At 36.8% G+C, this 16,965-nt stretch overlaps 1 protein-coding gene across 1 annotated transcript in view; it reads right to left on the minus strand.

Moving 5' to 3' along the window:
* Window positions 1-837: 837 nt before the first annotated feature.
* The window catches only part of LOC113994742 (WD repeat-containing protein 70), a 73,391-nt gene continuing 57,263 nt past the window's right edge, over window positions 838-16,965 (minus strand). The window contains exons 10-11 of the mRNA XM_039385645.1: window positions 2,211-2,385; window positions 838-922 (exon numbers count right to left, since the gene is read on the minus strand). Of these exons, the coding sequence (XP_039241579.1) occupies window positions 899-922; window positions 2,211-2,385 (199 nt within the window). The 3' untranslated portion in view covers window positions 838-898. The remainder of the gene's footprint in view (window positions 923-2,210; window positions 2,386-16,965) is intronic.

Genomic DNA, 16,965 nt, shown 5'->3' on the forward strand with positions numbered 1-16,965 from the left:
TGTTCAAAAATCAGAAGCTAATACTTCTACTACATATTTCTTCAGGCAGCTTACCCCTCACATCTCAATCCTCCACAGCTTTACCTTTTTTCCTGTGTCACATATCATTTCATAGCACCAGAACTGCACCAGTTTGTAATGACTTAACATTTTCTTGTTTGCCTTTGCCAGCGTCTCTGTATACTGTCAGGCCAGTAAGTGCTTTCATCATTCCACTGCAGGAGTCAGTCTCATCCTCTTCTTTTTAATTGTTAAGTTGAACACATGTTCCTTTTGAAAAATTTTTTCTTATCCCTTCCCCGTTCCCAAGCGTAAGACAAAGGCTTTTTCTAACTATTTGATCAAGATGAGTTTTGGAACACCTGATTTTAGCTATACACAGGGATTCCCATGGAACACCAGCAGGTTTAGATAACAATACCACTAAAAATCCAATTTACACTGCTCCTTTACCCAAAAATCTTGCACATTTCTTAATGATACCAACAAAGGCGAAGACAAAAATTCTTTAGACTTTAAAAATTCAAATCCAAGGACACCACCAACTTAATTTCCACTAGGAAATCACTACAGTCTTTCATTGCTATACAAGGGTCACCCACTGGTGCATAAGACGCACAGGATATATCTTTAAATTACTCATAATCACCTTAAACTGCACTCAATCAGTATTGCAATATGTCATCTTACAGCCACAGAAAAGTTCAAAAGGAAAACCACATGAAAAAGCAGACTACCAAGAGCACTATTGTTAAAACTACACCAGAAAGCTTAATATTTCAATACTGTATATGTTAAAATAAACAACATACACAGGTGATGAAAGCCAGTCTCTGAAAAATTTATTATTCTGTTAGAACAAGTTTACACTTAGGATGAATTCTCAAGCTTCATGCCATTAGGAAGTTTTACTGGGTTTATACTGGAAATAAAAACAGAAATAAAAATAGATGACAATCCCAAAATACAGGCTGTACTTTGAGAATGATCAACAGACTTTCTTTTCCTTTTAAATCTATACATTTCCTCCTGCCTCCAGCAACAGACCTTTTTCAATCTTCATGAAAAGTTCCCTAAATTGTCTATTTTCCCTTTTAAAATCAAATGTTTTGAAAGATGATGTTGAACAGACTAACATAACCTGTACTAGTTCAGTATTACTTCCCCCAAGTCATCCTACTGGAATTGTACAGCTTTCAGAGATTTATGATGTCAGTTTCATTCAAAGGATCCTGCCCTTCCCGCCCCATTTCCTCTGTAATCTCTAAAAAATTGACCTAATTCTCATTCTCTCATACTATGTACACTATTGGTACTTATCCCACTCTTTTCACTTCCTTGGGTAAGATGTGCATAAAGAGAGGATATGGAGGATTTACTAAGAAGATTAATTTTGGAAGCAGTAAAGCTTAGCCTGGTGAATTTGCACTTGACATTGTAAAATTAAACTCTTGGAACTGGACTGGTTTGTAAACTATTCTACACAAAGCAACAGCGAGCACTGATTGCTCTAAGCTTCAAATTATAAAGTAGTAGCAAGAATTCTATATATTCTTTGTCACTTGAAGTCTTTACTGAAAATTCAAATTTGAGTTCAATATGAACAGAAATATTTAATAATTTTGAAATAGTTTCCATTCTGACTGTTTCTGAGTCATTTTCATGCGTTTACATGAATTGTTCAAATTTGCCTCAATGTTAATTTTTACACATTGGACAATATGAAAATATTTGCCATTTAATGTGCAGCACTGGCCTTATCCTCACCTGCTTAGGTGCTATTCTCCTCTACTATACGGATTAATAACTGATTTCAGTATAAAGTTTTAAGAGTTACTTCTTAATGTATTCAATATCTCAAATAAATTACGTAATAACCAACAAGTAATTACAGTTTTTCTCACACACTGCACCTTAAATGAATAATATTCTAAATACAGGTATCTGGCCAAACTTTTTTTTTTTTTCAAACAGACTGTCAGGAGTATTCTCAGTGTTTTAAACTGAATGGCAGCAGCACACTGAATGATCAGTTGTAGAAAGGCAGAAACAATATTAAGTTATGCCTACGAGTTATTTAGTTTTCAGGGCAGAGGGGGAAGGAGAGCAAGGGAAATAAAATAAAAGATAAATTACCAGAATTGATTTTATCAGCTTCAACATTTAGCACCTGATATATTAGAAACACATAAGTCAAATACTTGACTTACACTCATATTCCTATCCCAGATCTGGATAGAGCCATCTTGACAGCCAGCTGCAATAAGTTTACCATCTCTGCTGTATGTGCAAGTTGTAGGAATCACCCGTTTCCCTTGAGCTGATCGAGGCTTAAATACACTTTTGTGCTTTTTTTCATTGTTAACATCCCATGTCCTCACAGTTCTGGAAAAAAGAGTTTAAATAAACAGTTGGTTTAGATAAAGTTGATACATATGAAATAACTCTTTTTGTGACATAACCAAACCCATTTTCCAGCATAGATGGTATATAACATTGTTCCAATTAAGTTATAATGGCAAAAAAATGATGACAATTTTCCAAGTAAGAAACATCGTATTCACTAAAATGAGTCTGAAGGTTAAAAATAAACATTCAAAAAAACTAAGACAGTTTTTCCCAAAATTTCATGTAAATACATAACTCATTTACAATTGGAAAGATAACAAATGGTTAATACACAGGTACTACATAGTCTCCACTGTCACTGGAAATCAAGAAGATGAAAGTATTCAGTCCTTTGCAAAGAACGAATACTTCAGGAAACAGGAACAAATGCATTAATGGAACAGATTTTCTTTATTATTCTCACTTGACAACAACTGAAAATTCTCCTTTTAACTTATCGGTTATTCTTCAGACTTTTTTTTTAAAAGGTATTTTGAACATTAATTGCAATATTATTTATTATAGTTCTCTTCCACTAATCCTGAAGGTCTTAGCATTCTATTATAAAAGTGTTCTTCAGATACTTTACCAAGACTCATTTATGTAATACTACTTTTTCGAGTTAAGTTTTTCCCACATTATTAGCAAAATAAATACATCCTTTCTATTTTTAATGGAAAAAGAGTATCTGCCTGGATATTCACTGTTCCTTAGATACACAAAAACATCCAAATGGGAGAGAACTAAAACTCTGAGATACAGGTGGACCCTTTAAATTGTCTCAGATACAAATGTTTTCTGTCCATTTAATACGTTGAGGTCTTTCCAGATAAAAATTCAAAACTCTTCTGGCATCTAATGCAGAGAAGAGTTTCAGGATTTGGCAAAGGAAGGAAGATCATTTATTTAGAAAGAAAAAAACTCAAAGTTCTCAAGACAACCTCATTTGTTTAGACTATACAAACATTGCCTATGATCCAACAGCACATAATTCACTGGTCTCTAGCAAAGCAAATACAACTCTAACAAAGGCTGCCATTTCTCCAGACTGAGACAAGACAACACAGCGTAACATTAGGAACTTCCATCAGAGCTACAAGACCAGACAGGCCACAGAGCTGACATTTATATAACTCCAGAATAAAACAGACAAGAAAATGAGCTGGAAAGAGCTCATAGAAGTTACATTTAGTTGCACATTTAATGACAGTAATGAGAAATCAGTAACTAAGTTAGAATGAATCCAGTTGTCCCTAATAAAGTCAAGGTTAGTTTCAGTTTTAAAAGTCTTCAAATCTTGTATCTGTAAGGCATCCGTTAATCATTCTACTTGGAGCCCTACCATAAGACATCTAAGCGTTCTGATGACTGGTTTGGGTTTGAGATTTTGGAGGTTTTATTGGGGTTTGGACTTTTTAAAATTATTTTTATTTAAAATTAAACAGATTACTATTATGATTAGGTCAATTAGAGGATCTTCAGAGGTTTTTTCCATCTTCAATCGCTATGTGATTCTAAGATTCCCTTCTACCTCTCAATGTGTTGTCAATAACCATCTGAGTTTCCTACCTTTCAGCAGGTACATCAACACTTTCTCCCACTGTGGTATTTGCTCAAAAGTTGAGTCTTTTCCCATTCCCTTTCCCTCATAATATCATAGAATCACGGAATATGCTGAGTTGGAAGGGACCCACAAGGATCACTGAGTCCTACTCCTGGCCCTGCACAGGACACCCCCAAGAGTCACACCACCTGCCTGAGAGTATCATCCAAACACTTCTTGGACTCTGTCAGGCTTGGTGCTATGACCACTTCCCTGGGGGGCCTGTTCCTGTACCCAACCACCCTCTGGGGGAAGAACCTTTTCCTGATATTCAACCTAAATTTCCACTGACACAACTTCAGGCCATTCCTTTGGGTCCTGTCACTGGTCACCACAGAGAAGAGACCACTGCCTGCCCTTCTGCTTCCCCTCACGAGGAAGTTGTAGGCTGCTTCAATCCTTCCAAAATCTCATTTGAATAACCTATACCTTCAGCCTGTCTTCTTCCTTCAGTGATGATCACCTCCTACTGAAAAGCTACATCCTCTCTTACAGTGCAAGTTTCCAAGGACAGCCTTGGTATTCCCCTTCTTAGATGGTAACATGATTACATGCAATGAACTTTTAAAGCCTGCCTTCCCCTCCCTATCTGCCCTTCATCTCAGATGCCTCACAACCATCTCAGATGTAATTCCAAAAACAATCTCTCAAGCATCATTTATCATCTTAATTCTTTATTTCTGCTGGTATGGAAAGACTTTTTTAAAACCTTAAGTTGCCTCTTTTTAGGGCTCAACATCCTGCCAAAACCTCAACAGTTCTGCAACGCTACAGAGCATATTCAAACTTTCTTATCATTTTACCTTTCCACTGTAAAGGAAGAAGTACTTGTATACTCTTACTCCCTGCAACACACATTAAAAAAATATGAGCCCTAAATCAAGTGTAATATCAGTAGGTCAGCTGAAAAATCTAAGTTTCTTGAACTGCTGCTTCCGCTGCAGACAGTTGGCCACATTCCCACACATATGAGTTACATGCCCTGTCAAAAATGCCCACACAGCCTACAGTACTTGCTTAACGTTCCCTCACTGTTTTCTTAACATCCCCACACTGAGTGTGGGTTTACTGCTGCCTTACTGCTACTGGATCTAATGAGAAAATTTTTCTACTAAAATAAAATAAATATTTTATAAGAAGTCATCTATATATTAGTCAGAAATTTGTCAATCATACCTAAAGAGCCCTTGACTGTTGAGCTAAGACTGAACTCTTTAACGTATTCTTTATGGAAATATTTCCTATTTTTATTTTAAAATGCACATCATATTGCAAACACATCTCATAATACCATGGGCAAAATTTCAGCTTAGCACTGTTTCAGACGGAATCACCACCATCCGAAACATCAAGAGTCGTCTGTAAACTATGTATGTTTAATATTTTCCTTCAGACCAGCGATGGACTAGAAACAGGGACTGCTGAAGAACCTCAAGGACATACCTTCACTGGAAATGAGAGGACATAGCCTTAAACTGTACCAGGAGATGTTTAGGTTGGACATTAGGAAGAATTTCTTTACAGAAAGGGTTATTAGATATTGAAATGGGCTGCCTGTGGAGGTGGTGGAGCCACTGTTCCTGGAGGCGTTCAAGGGATGACTGGACACGGCACTTGGTGCCAGCCATGGTCTGGTTGACACAGTGGTGTTCAGTGCACAAGTTGGACTCGATCTCACAGGTCTTTTCCAACGTAATTGATGCTGTGATACCCCATTCTAAGGGCCTTCATCACATAGTCTGACACACGTTAATCTGCTCTGACACTCCTTTCACCCTTCATGCTCCCTCAATATCCATCTGAGCATTATGTCTCTTCTTTCAGCAGGCACTTTGATGCTTTTCTCTGTCTATAATTTATACTTGGAACTTACTTCACAGAATATTCTGAGTTGGAAGGGACCCACAAGGATCACTGAGTCCAACTCTTTAGTGAATGGCGCATACGGAGTTCAAACCCACAACCTTGGTGTTACCACGCCTTCTTCCAGGTCCTTTCCCTTATGGTGTTTAATTTCTCTGCCATCGAAGGGGACTTGAACAAACTTGGGAAGTGGCCCCATGTGAATCTCATGAAGTTCAACAAGCCTAAGCACAAGGTCCTACACCTGGGTTGGGTCAATCCCAGATATGAGAAGAACTCACTGAGAGCAGTCCTGACAAGAAGGACTTGGGGATTCTCATGAATGAAAAGCTGGGCATGACTCAGCAATGTGTGCTTGCAGCCCAGAAAGCCAAACATGTCCTGAGCTGCATCCAAAAAAGGATGTTGGCAGCAGGTCGAGGGATACGATTCTGCCCCTCTACTCCACTTTCATAAGACTCAAATTGGAGTGCTGCATCCAGCTCTGGGATTCCCAGCATACGAGGGACATGAACCTGCCAGAGCAGGTCCAGAGGAGGCAGTGAAGATGATCAGGGGGCTGGAGCACCTCTGCTATGAGTAAAGGCTAGAGTGTTAGAGTTGTTCAAACAGGAGAAGGCTGCAGGAAGACCTTAGAGTGCCTTCCAGTACTAAAAGGGGGCTTATAAAAAAGAGGGAAAGTGATTTTTACACAATCAGACAGTGATAGAGCAAGGGACAGCAGTTTTAAACTAGAAGAAGAAAAATTTAACTTAGATATTAAGAACAAATTCTTTACTGTGAGGGTGGTGAGGCACTGGCACAGGTTACTCAGAGGAGTTGTGGATGCCATATCCCTGGAGGTCTTCAAGGCCAAGCTGGACAAGGCTCTGAGCAGCCTGATCTAGTTGGTGGCATCCCCGCCCTTGGCAGGAGGAGGGAGGAGGTTGGAATTAGATGATCTTTAAAGTCTCTTCCAACCCAAATCATTCTGTGATACTATGATTAATACTTAACTCCCCCCATTCTAGACAGAAGGAAAAGGGATAAAAAGGAAAAGAAGCATAGAAACCTGAATAATTTACTTTCAGGAAATATTGCCTTTAAACTGGCAATATTGCAAAACTACTCTAAGACTGCTTCTGTATATTCTCTTCACTTCTGCTACTGAGTCTCAGTCACCATACCACATGACCATCAACTGAGAGTACAATTTGGAATTAAAAAGCCTCTGGGTTTTTTCCAGAATATTTTATACCATTTAATGATTCTTCCTCCTCCTCCTCATACATAATGAAAAAATAAATGAGTTTGTGTTACAAAAGTTCCATTTTCACCTCTTAAGCTCTCTGGGTCCAGTATGTTGTTTGTGTTGAAACGAGTAAAAAAATTTTACCCCTGCCTCAATCAGATTATTTCCAGGACACTCATTTTGGTCAAAAAACCCCTCTCACTAAGAGTATCTCCTCCAGCCTAAAAAAGAGTGGGATGAAACAATAACACTGTTTTATGCTCTATGTTGCACCATTTAGTAGAAGTTTATTTATACTAATATTTATCTGTTGATAAATAAAAACAAGATATTTTTGAACTCCACTGAAAACAAAAGAAAAACATTTCCAGAATGAGGGATTTTTTCCACCTGAAAACAAACTGTTTAATGAAAGTTTGTTCTCTAGCAAAAACCACATACAGGGATTTTTTTTAAACTATCCTCCAATTTATAATGTTGTTTGTTCATGACATCAAGTTTTAATATACTGAATGATAAGTACAATCACATGAACATTTTTAATTTCTCTTTCATACATTTCTTTTCAGTTAAGACTTCCATGAAAAAGGGTGCACATACACATGTTTAAATTTAACATTTTAAATGGTGGATTCCACATCTGCAAAACAGATTTTACAAAACTGATTTTGTATAGTTCTTATATTTGCCAAGAGCAACTCAAAGCAACTTAGAAAAGGAGGGGAATGTTCTTTTGGAAAGGTAATGTGTATATTTTCGTGACCACTGAGAAACTAAAAGACCCATAATAAACAAGTAATTTAATTACTGAGGTTCAAGGGAGTTTTGGGGGGTTTTGGTTTGGGTTTTTTTTCCCCAAGAACAGTTTTTCTCCTTTTTGTCCCTTTTTAATGTTCTTATGATGTTATTACTAAGTTAGAATTTCTAATAAAATTAATTATTGGCAGTGCTGCTGCATGACACAAATTATTATAGGTATGTAGCTGCATTTCCCAGCCTGCAAGCACAGAAAATTTCTTCTAAGTCATGAATCAGCAAGACATTGCCCTAATAGAATCTGTTGAAATTCAAGAAGTGAACTAATTCAATCTTTAAGACCTGTCAAATTCCACTAAGCTTCTCCATCTGTTCCATCTCCTCTGTTTCTACTGGACTGCAAAACTCTATTGCACAATATTGAATGTTACTGGCATTTTATATAGGATACATATTTTAGGTCTATTCTTAATAGTTAAGTCCCTTCTTATCACTTGAAACACAAAAGAAGCAACTGAGTACGTTATTACTAAAAGTACACATCGGGTTTAATGCTGTACATCCAGTAACCACATTATAATGCTTACCTTTGTAACGTATTATAATATCTATCTTTGTAACACAAGGTCGTCCAAAAAGGCTTCCTTGGAAAGCTATAACATACTTCAAAGATGTTATACAAATACTGCGGCAATGAAATTCGTCTTCCTAGTACAAGGTTTAAAGTCATCCCATCAGTGATAGAGAACACATTTTTTAAAGTTTTAAATTAAGCTTCTTTATAAAAAAGGCAACTGATGTTAGAGGAATATTTTTTTTAATTCTTTTCTTATCACATAAAACAATCTTATTGTCAGCAAGAAAACTTCCATTACTGTATTCATTTTGCCCCCTTTCAGAGGAACTAAGTTACAGTCTTCTTCTGTTCAGCACATGGGATGCAAAGAAGTTTGAATCACCTGCCAGATACGGAAAAAATTTGTACATACAAACAGATGGAGAAATCCAGAGAAACTTTCCATACTTGTTTGGCAGAAAACTTCTAAATAAGCTACTTACTTCCAGCATCTGAAGAGAGTTAAAATAATTTGAACCAGAATACAAGAAAAGTCACATCCAACACATGTAAAATCATAGCTATGGAAGGAATTGCCAAAAATATTTACACAACCTAATTTACAACAATTCTTCAGCTTTTCTGTTACTTACATAAAATCTAAATTAAAAAAAAAAAAAAAAAAAAAAAAAAAAAAAACAAAAAAAAACAGAAACTTTACCAGGTAAAACATTTAACAGAGTAAAAAAACATGTATATGATATACAGCAAATGAATTAAGCAATTCTGAAACCATATTTTTCCAAAGTTTCAAATAAAACTGGTAGCCTTTTTCAATAGGAGAAATTACCATCATTTGTATGTACAAGTACAGCTGCATTATAATTACTATTTAGGGGGGGAGCAGCCAACTCAAAATTAAAACGACACATAAGCATGTCTGAGAGAGTGTGGCAGGACAGCCTACCCTGACAAGGCCTAGAATCCGAGCAGAGAATGCACACAAGGCAAGCCATCATGCAAGTTCTGCTGCTGGCACCTGGGTGCTGTTTTGGCGTTGAATTATGCTAAAGCCAGCCTGGTTCACCAACCTTCAAACGCACATCCTGCTTTTTGAAGCAGGATTTGACACACAAGCGAGTTGCTGGCCTGTAAATCTGACTACCAGTCCACTACTTTATAACTATAAAAGGCCAGTCCAACTTTCATACGGCAGATTCCTCCACGTATTTCCGTGAAGTGTGGAACTTCTCTCATGAAGCAGGGACACCTCTTCACGGTTACTCCCCAGGGGTTAAGAGAGAGATCTGCTTACTATCTCATATGGTGAGTTATATCAACCTCTACTTAATGACTGTTTCTTTTGCTAGCTTTGATACAATTGCTTTAATATAATTGCTTTGATACAGTGCATTATACTACTTTATGTTATATTACACCCTGCTAGTAGGTTTTTAGCTTTTACATGCTGTAGTAAATGATTATGATTAAGATCTTTCATCTGTTGACTCATCTGTTCATCTGTCATAATAAATAATTCACTTCATATAAACATATCTATTTTGCCACAATTAAAACCTGCGTGACAAAGTGATTTAATCACAACTCAACAGTTCCCTAAATTTAAACGGTTGACACAATCTGAGGCTAAGATGGGATTCAGCCGCACCTTAACTTGTCTCCAAAAAGGAGTTTAGAAAGCAGGGGAGTCTTTTCTGCACCTCATGACTCAATAACTCGGAGTCTTTGACTTCTTTAATAACTTTGTCTAAGCCTTCCACTCCCACCCATGATGGAGAGCATGGTGAGCAGACATTCTGAATTACTAAGCAACAATCCCACTGCTGGCCAATATACAAAACACTTGAGGAAAATGGAACTAGAAAATGAGACAGAGAACTAAATGAGTATTAGCTGGGCTAAGAAACCAGAACTAATGGAAGTAAAGGAGAAGAGTAGAGATGGACAGAGAGAGATCAAGGAGAATAAAAGCAAAGAACAGAATATAAATTATAATGTCATGCCAGATTTGGCATGACTGCTTTCAAGTCAGCTGTGCAGCATATCCATGAGAGGAAAACAGCAGCAGCAAATACTAGTGAGTTATGACATACAATCACTTCTGAATGAGGAACTGGCCAACAGATGCATTCAGATACAAAGGGTTACCCACCAATATGACCTCTATGACCCTTCAGAGGTTACACTGTAAAGACACAGTAGAAAACTTGCCAACAGAACCTCTAACTTATGACATAAGGAGTCCGTTTTTAATGAAATGCAAAGCTCACAAGCTTTCCAGACTGAATAATTTTTGTGTTTTCCCAGATTAAACCCTGGTGAGGCTACCAATACAAAAAGGTACTCTCTAAAAAAGTAAAAAATTTAAGAGCAGAAAGAGTTATTGCCTAGAAACAAGACAGTAAATAACATAATACAAGTATTATAAATTTTTTTAATTAGCAGATTCCATACATAAAGTTATATTGTATTTGCATATGAATTACATATCTATTTCAGCTATACCCTTCTATGTGCTTGTCCAAAGTGATGAAAAAAATACTCTTCAGAATTTTGCACCTAATTTTTTTTAAAGTATATTTTTACTTCCTCCAAAACCTGAAAATTCTCCCAAAATATCTTCAGACCAGCTCATGAAAATTACCAACTCCAAAATTCTATCCTTCTCAAAGACTACAGCAGACATACTTTGCACTCGCATTGGCAGAGAGAAGGAATGACAACATATAACACAGAAAAAAAACCAATTCTGCATTTTAAATGTTGACATTTATCAACTATCAACAACAGCTGTTAAGTCAAAGTACGAGAAAGAGCATCCAGTCACACAAATGGGAATATTTCAGAATGGATCATAAAAGAAACTAGAGATTCTGCTCTAGACATTTTTTTCCCCCTTGTGAATTCCCACTGTAGTACACATCACAAAGCAAAATTCAGATAAATACCCTGCTATCTACAGTCTCTCATTCAAAGATTCTGAATGCTTTAATTCAAAACATTAAGTTTCACCTGGGACCTAACAGTTTTAGAGACTTTCTTCCCTTTCTAAAAATTCTAAGATACCAGCAATCCACTTTGAATGTAAATGGTATCCTGGAAGACAGTAAAAAGTATTAATACACAATTCACACAGAAAGGTGGAAGATCCCAAAGAAAGTGAGTGACAGAAATTTTTTAATAAAAACAAAAGAACAACATTACTATATGTCTACTCCATTAACAGATATAAGTTCCAATCCAGCTAATAATAATCAGCAGAATTTTCCTTACATCAAAACCTCACCAAATCAAACCAACGGCTTCTAGAACTAATGCAGAAGAAAAAAAAATACATAATAGGGAAATGATGTTATTGAGAGGACATATTTTTGAGAGGAGACCAGAGCACTATCTTAAATACATTCAAATTCTATTGAAGATGAATTGGAAAGCAAAGCACTGAGGTATTTAAAACAAAACAAAACAAACAAACAAAAAAAGCAATACACAAACATGCTCCAGAGCACTGTTTAGATTCCCAAAAAAGTGGTATAGAAAAAGGCCTCTTCAGACTAAGAAAATGGTCTCCAAATTAAAGGTATATACTGTACTGAAAGCAGCAGCTGCAGGGATCATAAGTTAATAAAATATAATTCATTTAGGAGTTCCAGTCTCTGTTGTTGTGATAGCTTCTTCCTTGAAGAATTTTTTCACAAGTTTAACTCAAGGTAGTTATAATGGATTCGGTTTATTTGACAAAATCCCTTCCATCGGCCAATGTAAAGGCAAAATCTGAACATGACAATCACACCTGTGTTCCTATAAGCCTTTCTCTCTTAGTATTTCCCTAAATATTACTTTCCTTTTGTATTTCCCTGAAACAGTGAACATATTTGATAGCATGGGTAAGTGATAAGCATTTGTGCAGCTAAATTGCACTAAGAGAAGAAAAGCTTGCTGGTTTTGAATGACTTCCTCACTGACACTGACAGCTTTGTTTCTTGTTGATGATTTCTTCACATACAGGTCTGTCTGAAGAAAACAGTCGTTTTCCTTTGCATCTGTCATTAGGATGGAAATCTTGGATGTCTGCATCAAGGCGTGTAATTTCTTCAGTTCAAATCAGCCAAATATCTAAAAGCAAGTCTTCAGAAAACCAGCCACAGAGTAAGTTGGAGAACCATCCCCTTAAAATCTTTTCATCCAGTGAGTAACAGATTCAGTGATTTTAATGAAGTATACTGAGCTCTGTAAAGAGTCAATATGCTTTTGAATTAACAATAATCCAAAGTCTATGTCAACGCTGTGCTATTTAAAAACCTCAGTACTGGTATTTCCTTGAGACTATGTAGCACTTTACATACAAAAAGTCCTTCATAAATGAAGTTATATATAACTTCAATATTATTATTTCTACACAGAACATTAGATGAATTACAGATGTTATGTGATTCACTTCTGAAAGTTGTGACAGTATGAGTAGATACAATTTTGTGTCATTTTCCAAGTGGGGCAAAAAGGTAATGAACTGAGATCTCATCTCCCACTTAGAAAAGATAAGAGTGGGATGTAATCAACCTCCCCAGGGGGTACATCTGATTAAGATCAAAGCGGAAGACTTCTAGTAAAGAACATCTTGACAGTTCAAGTTACTGTCACCTGCATGAATTGAAATTACTCAAGAGCAGTCTTGCATGATACCGCAAAAGAAGGAGGGGTTAATCACTAGGAAAACAGGATGCTTTCTAAAAAGCTGATTAGTCATGGCTATAAAATAGTTTAGGTTCACTTGGATCTCAAGTTTTTCTTCACTCCATTAAATAACTTAAACTGGAACTAACATTCAGCAGAACTCTCCATTACACTGGTGAAAAATCATCTGAAATTAAAGCAGTCAAGCAGTCCAAAGCTCTCTGAGGCAACACCTCAGCTTATCCTACATGCATGACAATTAGTTTTAACTGGTTCTGCTGTCATCTTAGATCTCACTCACAGCCACTTTTTGCAGGTCCATTAGCAATGAACTGCAATCTAATAGAGGTAAGTAACAACAGGGAGAAAATTAAGCCTTAAATGTATTTTGATTTTTGAAGTTACAGAATCTATTCTAAATAATGCAAAGTTTGACTCAGCTGCACAGACTAACATGCTCTTTGGACTACAGAAAATTTTAAAAGTGAGTTTTACTTTGTTTTACTTTACTTTTGCATGAAGTATCACTTATAGCATGTTGTAGTATAATCTCTATAAAAACTTAATTACCTACTTACAGAGACCAGGACAAACTGCAGTCCATAAAGTAAATGCAAATTGAAGTATTTATCAATTATATATTCCACTTATATCCACCAGATATAAGTGTAATAATTAATATTTTCTGGAATATACACCAAAATATAAGGCGCTTCCCTCATCCTCACTAAAATTCAGAAAGGAAGAGAACATCTCTTGTAGAAAAGAAATATGGTTCTTAGCCTCAGAACTCCAAAACATGATACAGTCCCACATTTGTCTGGACAAACACACAGAGCATCGTTTTTTCATATACTCATCACCATAGTCTGCTCACATCATAATCCTGCTGCTACTGAAGAAGCCTCTCTACTCTTTTCTGACTTTTCTGTAAGGTTAAAAGTATAAAGCAAAATATTAGTGGATAAAATAGTATTAAATTTTATGATTTTTGAAGATGAAAACTAAGGGACTTATGCTCCCTTATCAACTATGTTCTCCACATGGAGGAAAATGTTATTTTTTTGTTGGACTTAAAAGATTCAAAAACAGCAAGGGCAGGACATAAACAACAAAGAAAATACCCTTAATAATCTTTTTTTTCCTTTTAAATAAAAGAACGCAAGAGAAGTTACTTGTTTCATAGCTCAATTCAGTTAAAAAATCAAATAGCTCTACAGTCTAAATATGTTACTTTTAGTGCTCTAATCCTCCTTAGCCTAAAGCCCTAAAATTTCTGTCTGTTCAGAAACTCACCTTTTAGTTCACTGCACAGCCTGCTGCTACCTGAGCAACCTGATCTGAGTTGGCTTTTCACTACTCAGGGAACTGAAACAGATGACCTCCAGATGTCCTCTTCAACCTAAATTATTCTGTGACTCCAGAAAACTTGAAAGGGTACTTTACAATGCATTTAGAGGATATGAATATTTCTGGCAGGGACCCACGCTTCTTATATCTAAAATTCTGTGAACCAACAGAAGTCTGCTCAAAAGATAGTAAGAATGGAACTAAGTTCAAAATCACAACAAAGACATACAAATGGCATCAACGTCACTGACTTTCCGAGCTACTGGGAGATGGATACTGGGAAAACTGCAGAAGTATCAGCTGGCAACTTATGTCTGCTGTCCTACATGTTGTAAAGACACGTCTTACATCTCCAGTCCCTACTGCACTCATGAGTAGTTAACAAATACCCATGGACACACTGCAACAATCAAATTTTAACTTGCCCCCAAAAGTGCTCCTACACAGGTCAATCAAGTAGCAGGAAAATTCTCAACCACTTTTTTTTATCCCAGCTAGAATTCATGGATGCTTCCTCAACAATTCAGCTATTTTTTAAGCAAGTGCAAATGCCCAGCTCTACTCTTCCTTTTACCTGGGGACTCAGCAAAATTTGTAATTCTTATTTTCTTAGAATCACAGAATATCTCAGGTTGGAAGGCAGCCATCAGGATCATTGCTCCTTGCAGATCTACATAAAACTAAACCACATGACTAAGAGTCTCATTCAGGTGCTCCTTGAACTCTGCCAGGCTTGATGCTGGGACCAATTCCCTAGGGAGCCTCTTCCAGCGATCAACCACCTTCTCAGTGAGGAACCTTTTCCTAATGTCCAGCCTGCTTCCACTGATGCAGCTTCATTCCATTTCCTCATGTCCTGTCGCTGGTCTCCCGAGAGAGATCAGCACCTCCCCTTCCACTGTCTCCCATAAGGAAGGTGTATAATATTGTGAGGTCCCCCTTCAGCCTTCCTTTCTCCAGGCTGAACAAGCCAAGTGACTTCAGCCTCTTCTCGTTAGTGTTGCCCTCAAGACCTTTCTCCATTTTGGTCCCTCTTCTTCTGATACACTCTAACAATTTGATGTCCTTCTTATACTGTGGTGCCCAAAACTGCACACAGAACTTTAGGTGAGGCTGCTGCAGAGCAGGACAATTTCTTAAAAATTAAGCCATTTCTAAAACACAGTTTTTAATTTTATATACTTTTATGTTCAAATCTTGAACCAAAGGAGCCTTCAGTAATAGATGCAAACAAGTCAGACTGGTGGTCTGCACCTGGATTTGGTTCCTTAAACAATTTTGTGCCTCTTGGCACCCTCAATTTTGTGGAAAGATAACTCAGCTTTTAGAGGCACAAGAGATGTCAAAATCTCCTCTTGCACATACCTATGACCAGTTGTTTAGACCCAAAAGCTACTGCTGATTTTAGACAGCCCAGGATAGAAATTCCTAAGCTGCCATGCAGTTCCTATGACTAAAAAAGACGAACCATCTTGACTGAAAGCATGTAATCTCCCTTCTAAATGAGAGAAAAAAAGTATTGTCGCATCACATCTGCTCTTTGCACATAAACAACATGAAAACCTTCATATTTACTAAAGTCACTGCATTTATACACATACCAGATATAAGTGCAAACTACTGTGTAGAAACTACAAATTCTTAATTTATGATCCATCACCACTGGGTGATCTCCTACCTTTTCTTGTGTTTCTCTTATGTTGGCTAACAGAATGAGCTTCCCCTACTTCTTGTATCATAAACTTAGAAGTTGTCAAAAATTCTCAAGCTATCATTAAAAAAACCCCAAACCCTGATCTAGTCATGGAATCAATATATGAGACTAGGGGCAAATCCTCAAAACAAAATTGGAAGATCAAAGCACAATGCCTAAATAAATGAGGAAAAAGAACACAATTTAGTGTGCATTGCTCCCCCATTTTCTCTGCATTGCAAGAAGTTTCCCTTTTCATTTAAATTTTTAATTCCTAAGATAATCTACCTGAAACTGTGTGTACCCTTTAAAAGTGAATTTATGCAGTAAAAATGTCAGTTGTAACAGCCCTCAAATGTAAGCTCTTACAATCGACTGCTTATCTTATTGCAACAGCTAACATTTCAATCAAGAAAAACTTCAGAAAAATATTAATGTAAACGCACATGGTTTATAAAGACAAAAATAGCTTTACTAACCCTTTTGTAAACATACAGCTTTCAGCAAGGGCCAGTACAGTCATTACTCAAACTCTTCTTAACCAGGCCTGCTCATTTGCTGTGCTCTCTTAATCAGCTCTGCACTGCATACGTATCTATAAATAGATAAGTTAGTCTAGGAGAAGCCATCCTCATGTATCAGTAATGGACTTCACACCTTTACACATGTCAAGACAAAAAGCAAACTGCTATGCCAGTGCAGTGCGAATTACTATACACATCTGAGATAACAGCACTTTTTTGATGAAGGCACTCTTGTATTACAAACAAGTCTCCAGAGACAATTTTTCCAAAGACTGAAAATTTCGCCTAATTGAGGGAGATTTTAAA

Source organism: Pipra filicauda, unplaced genomic scaffold (assembly GCF_003945595.2).
Source record: "Pipra filicauda isolate LSUMZ 115617 unplaced genomic scaffold, ASM394559v2 scaffold426_size588282_pilon, whole genome shotgun sequence".
Classification (NCBI taxonomy): domain Eukaryota; kingdom Metazoa; phylum Chordata; class Aves; order Passeriformes; family Pipridae; genus Pipra; species Pipra filicauda.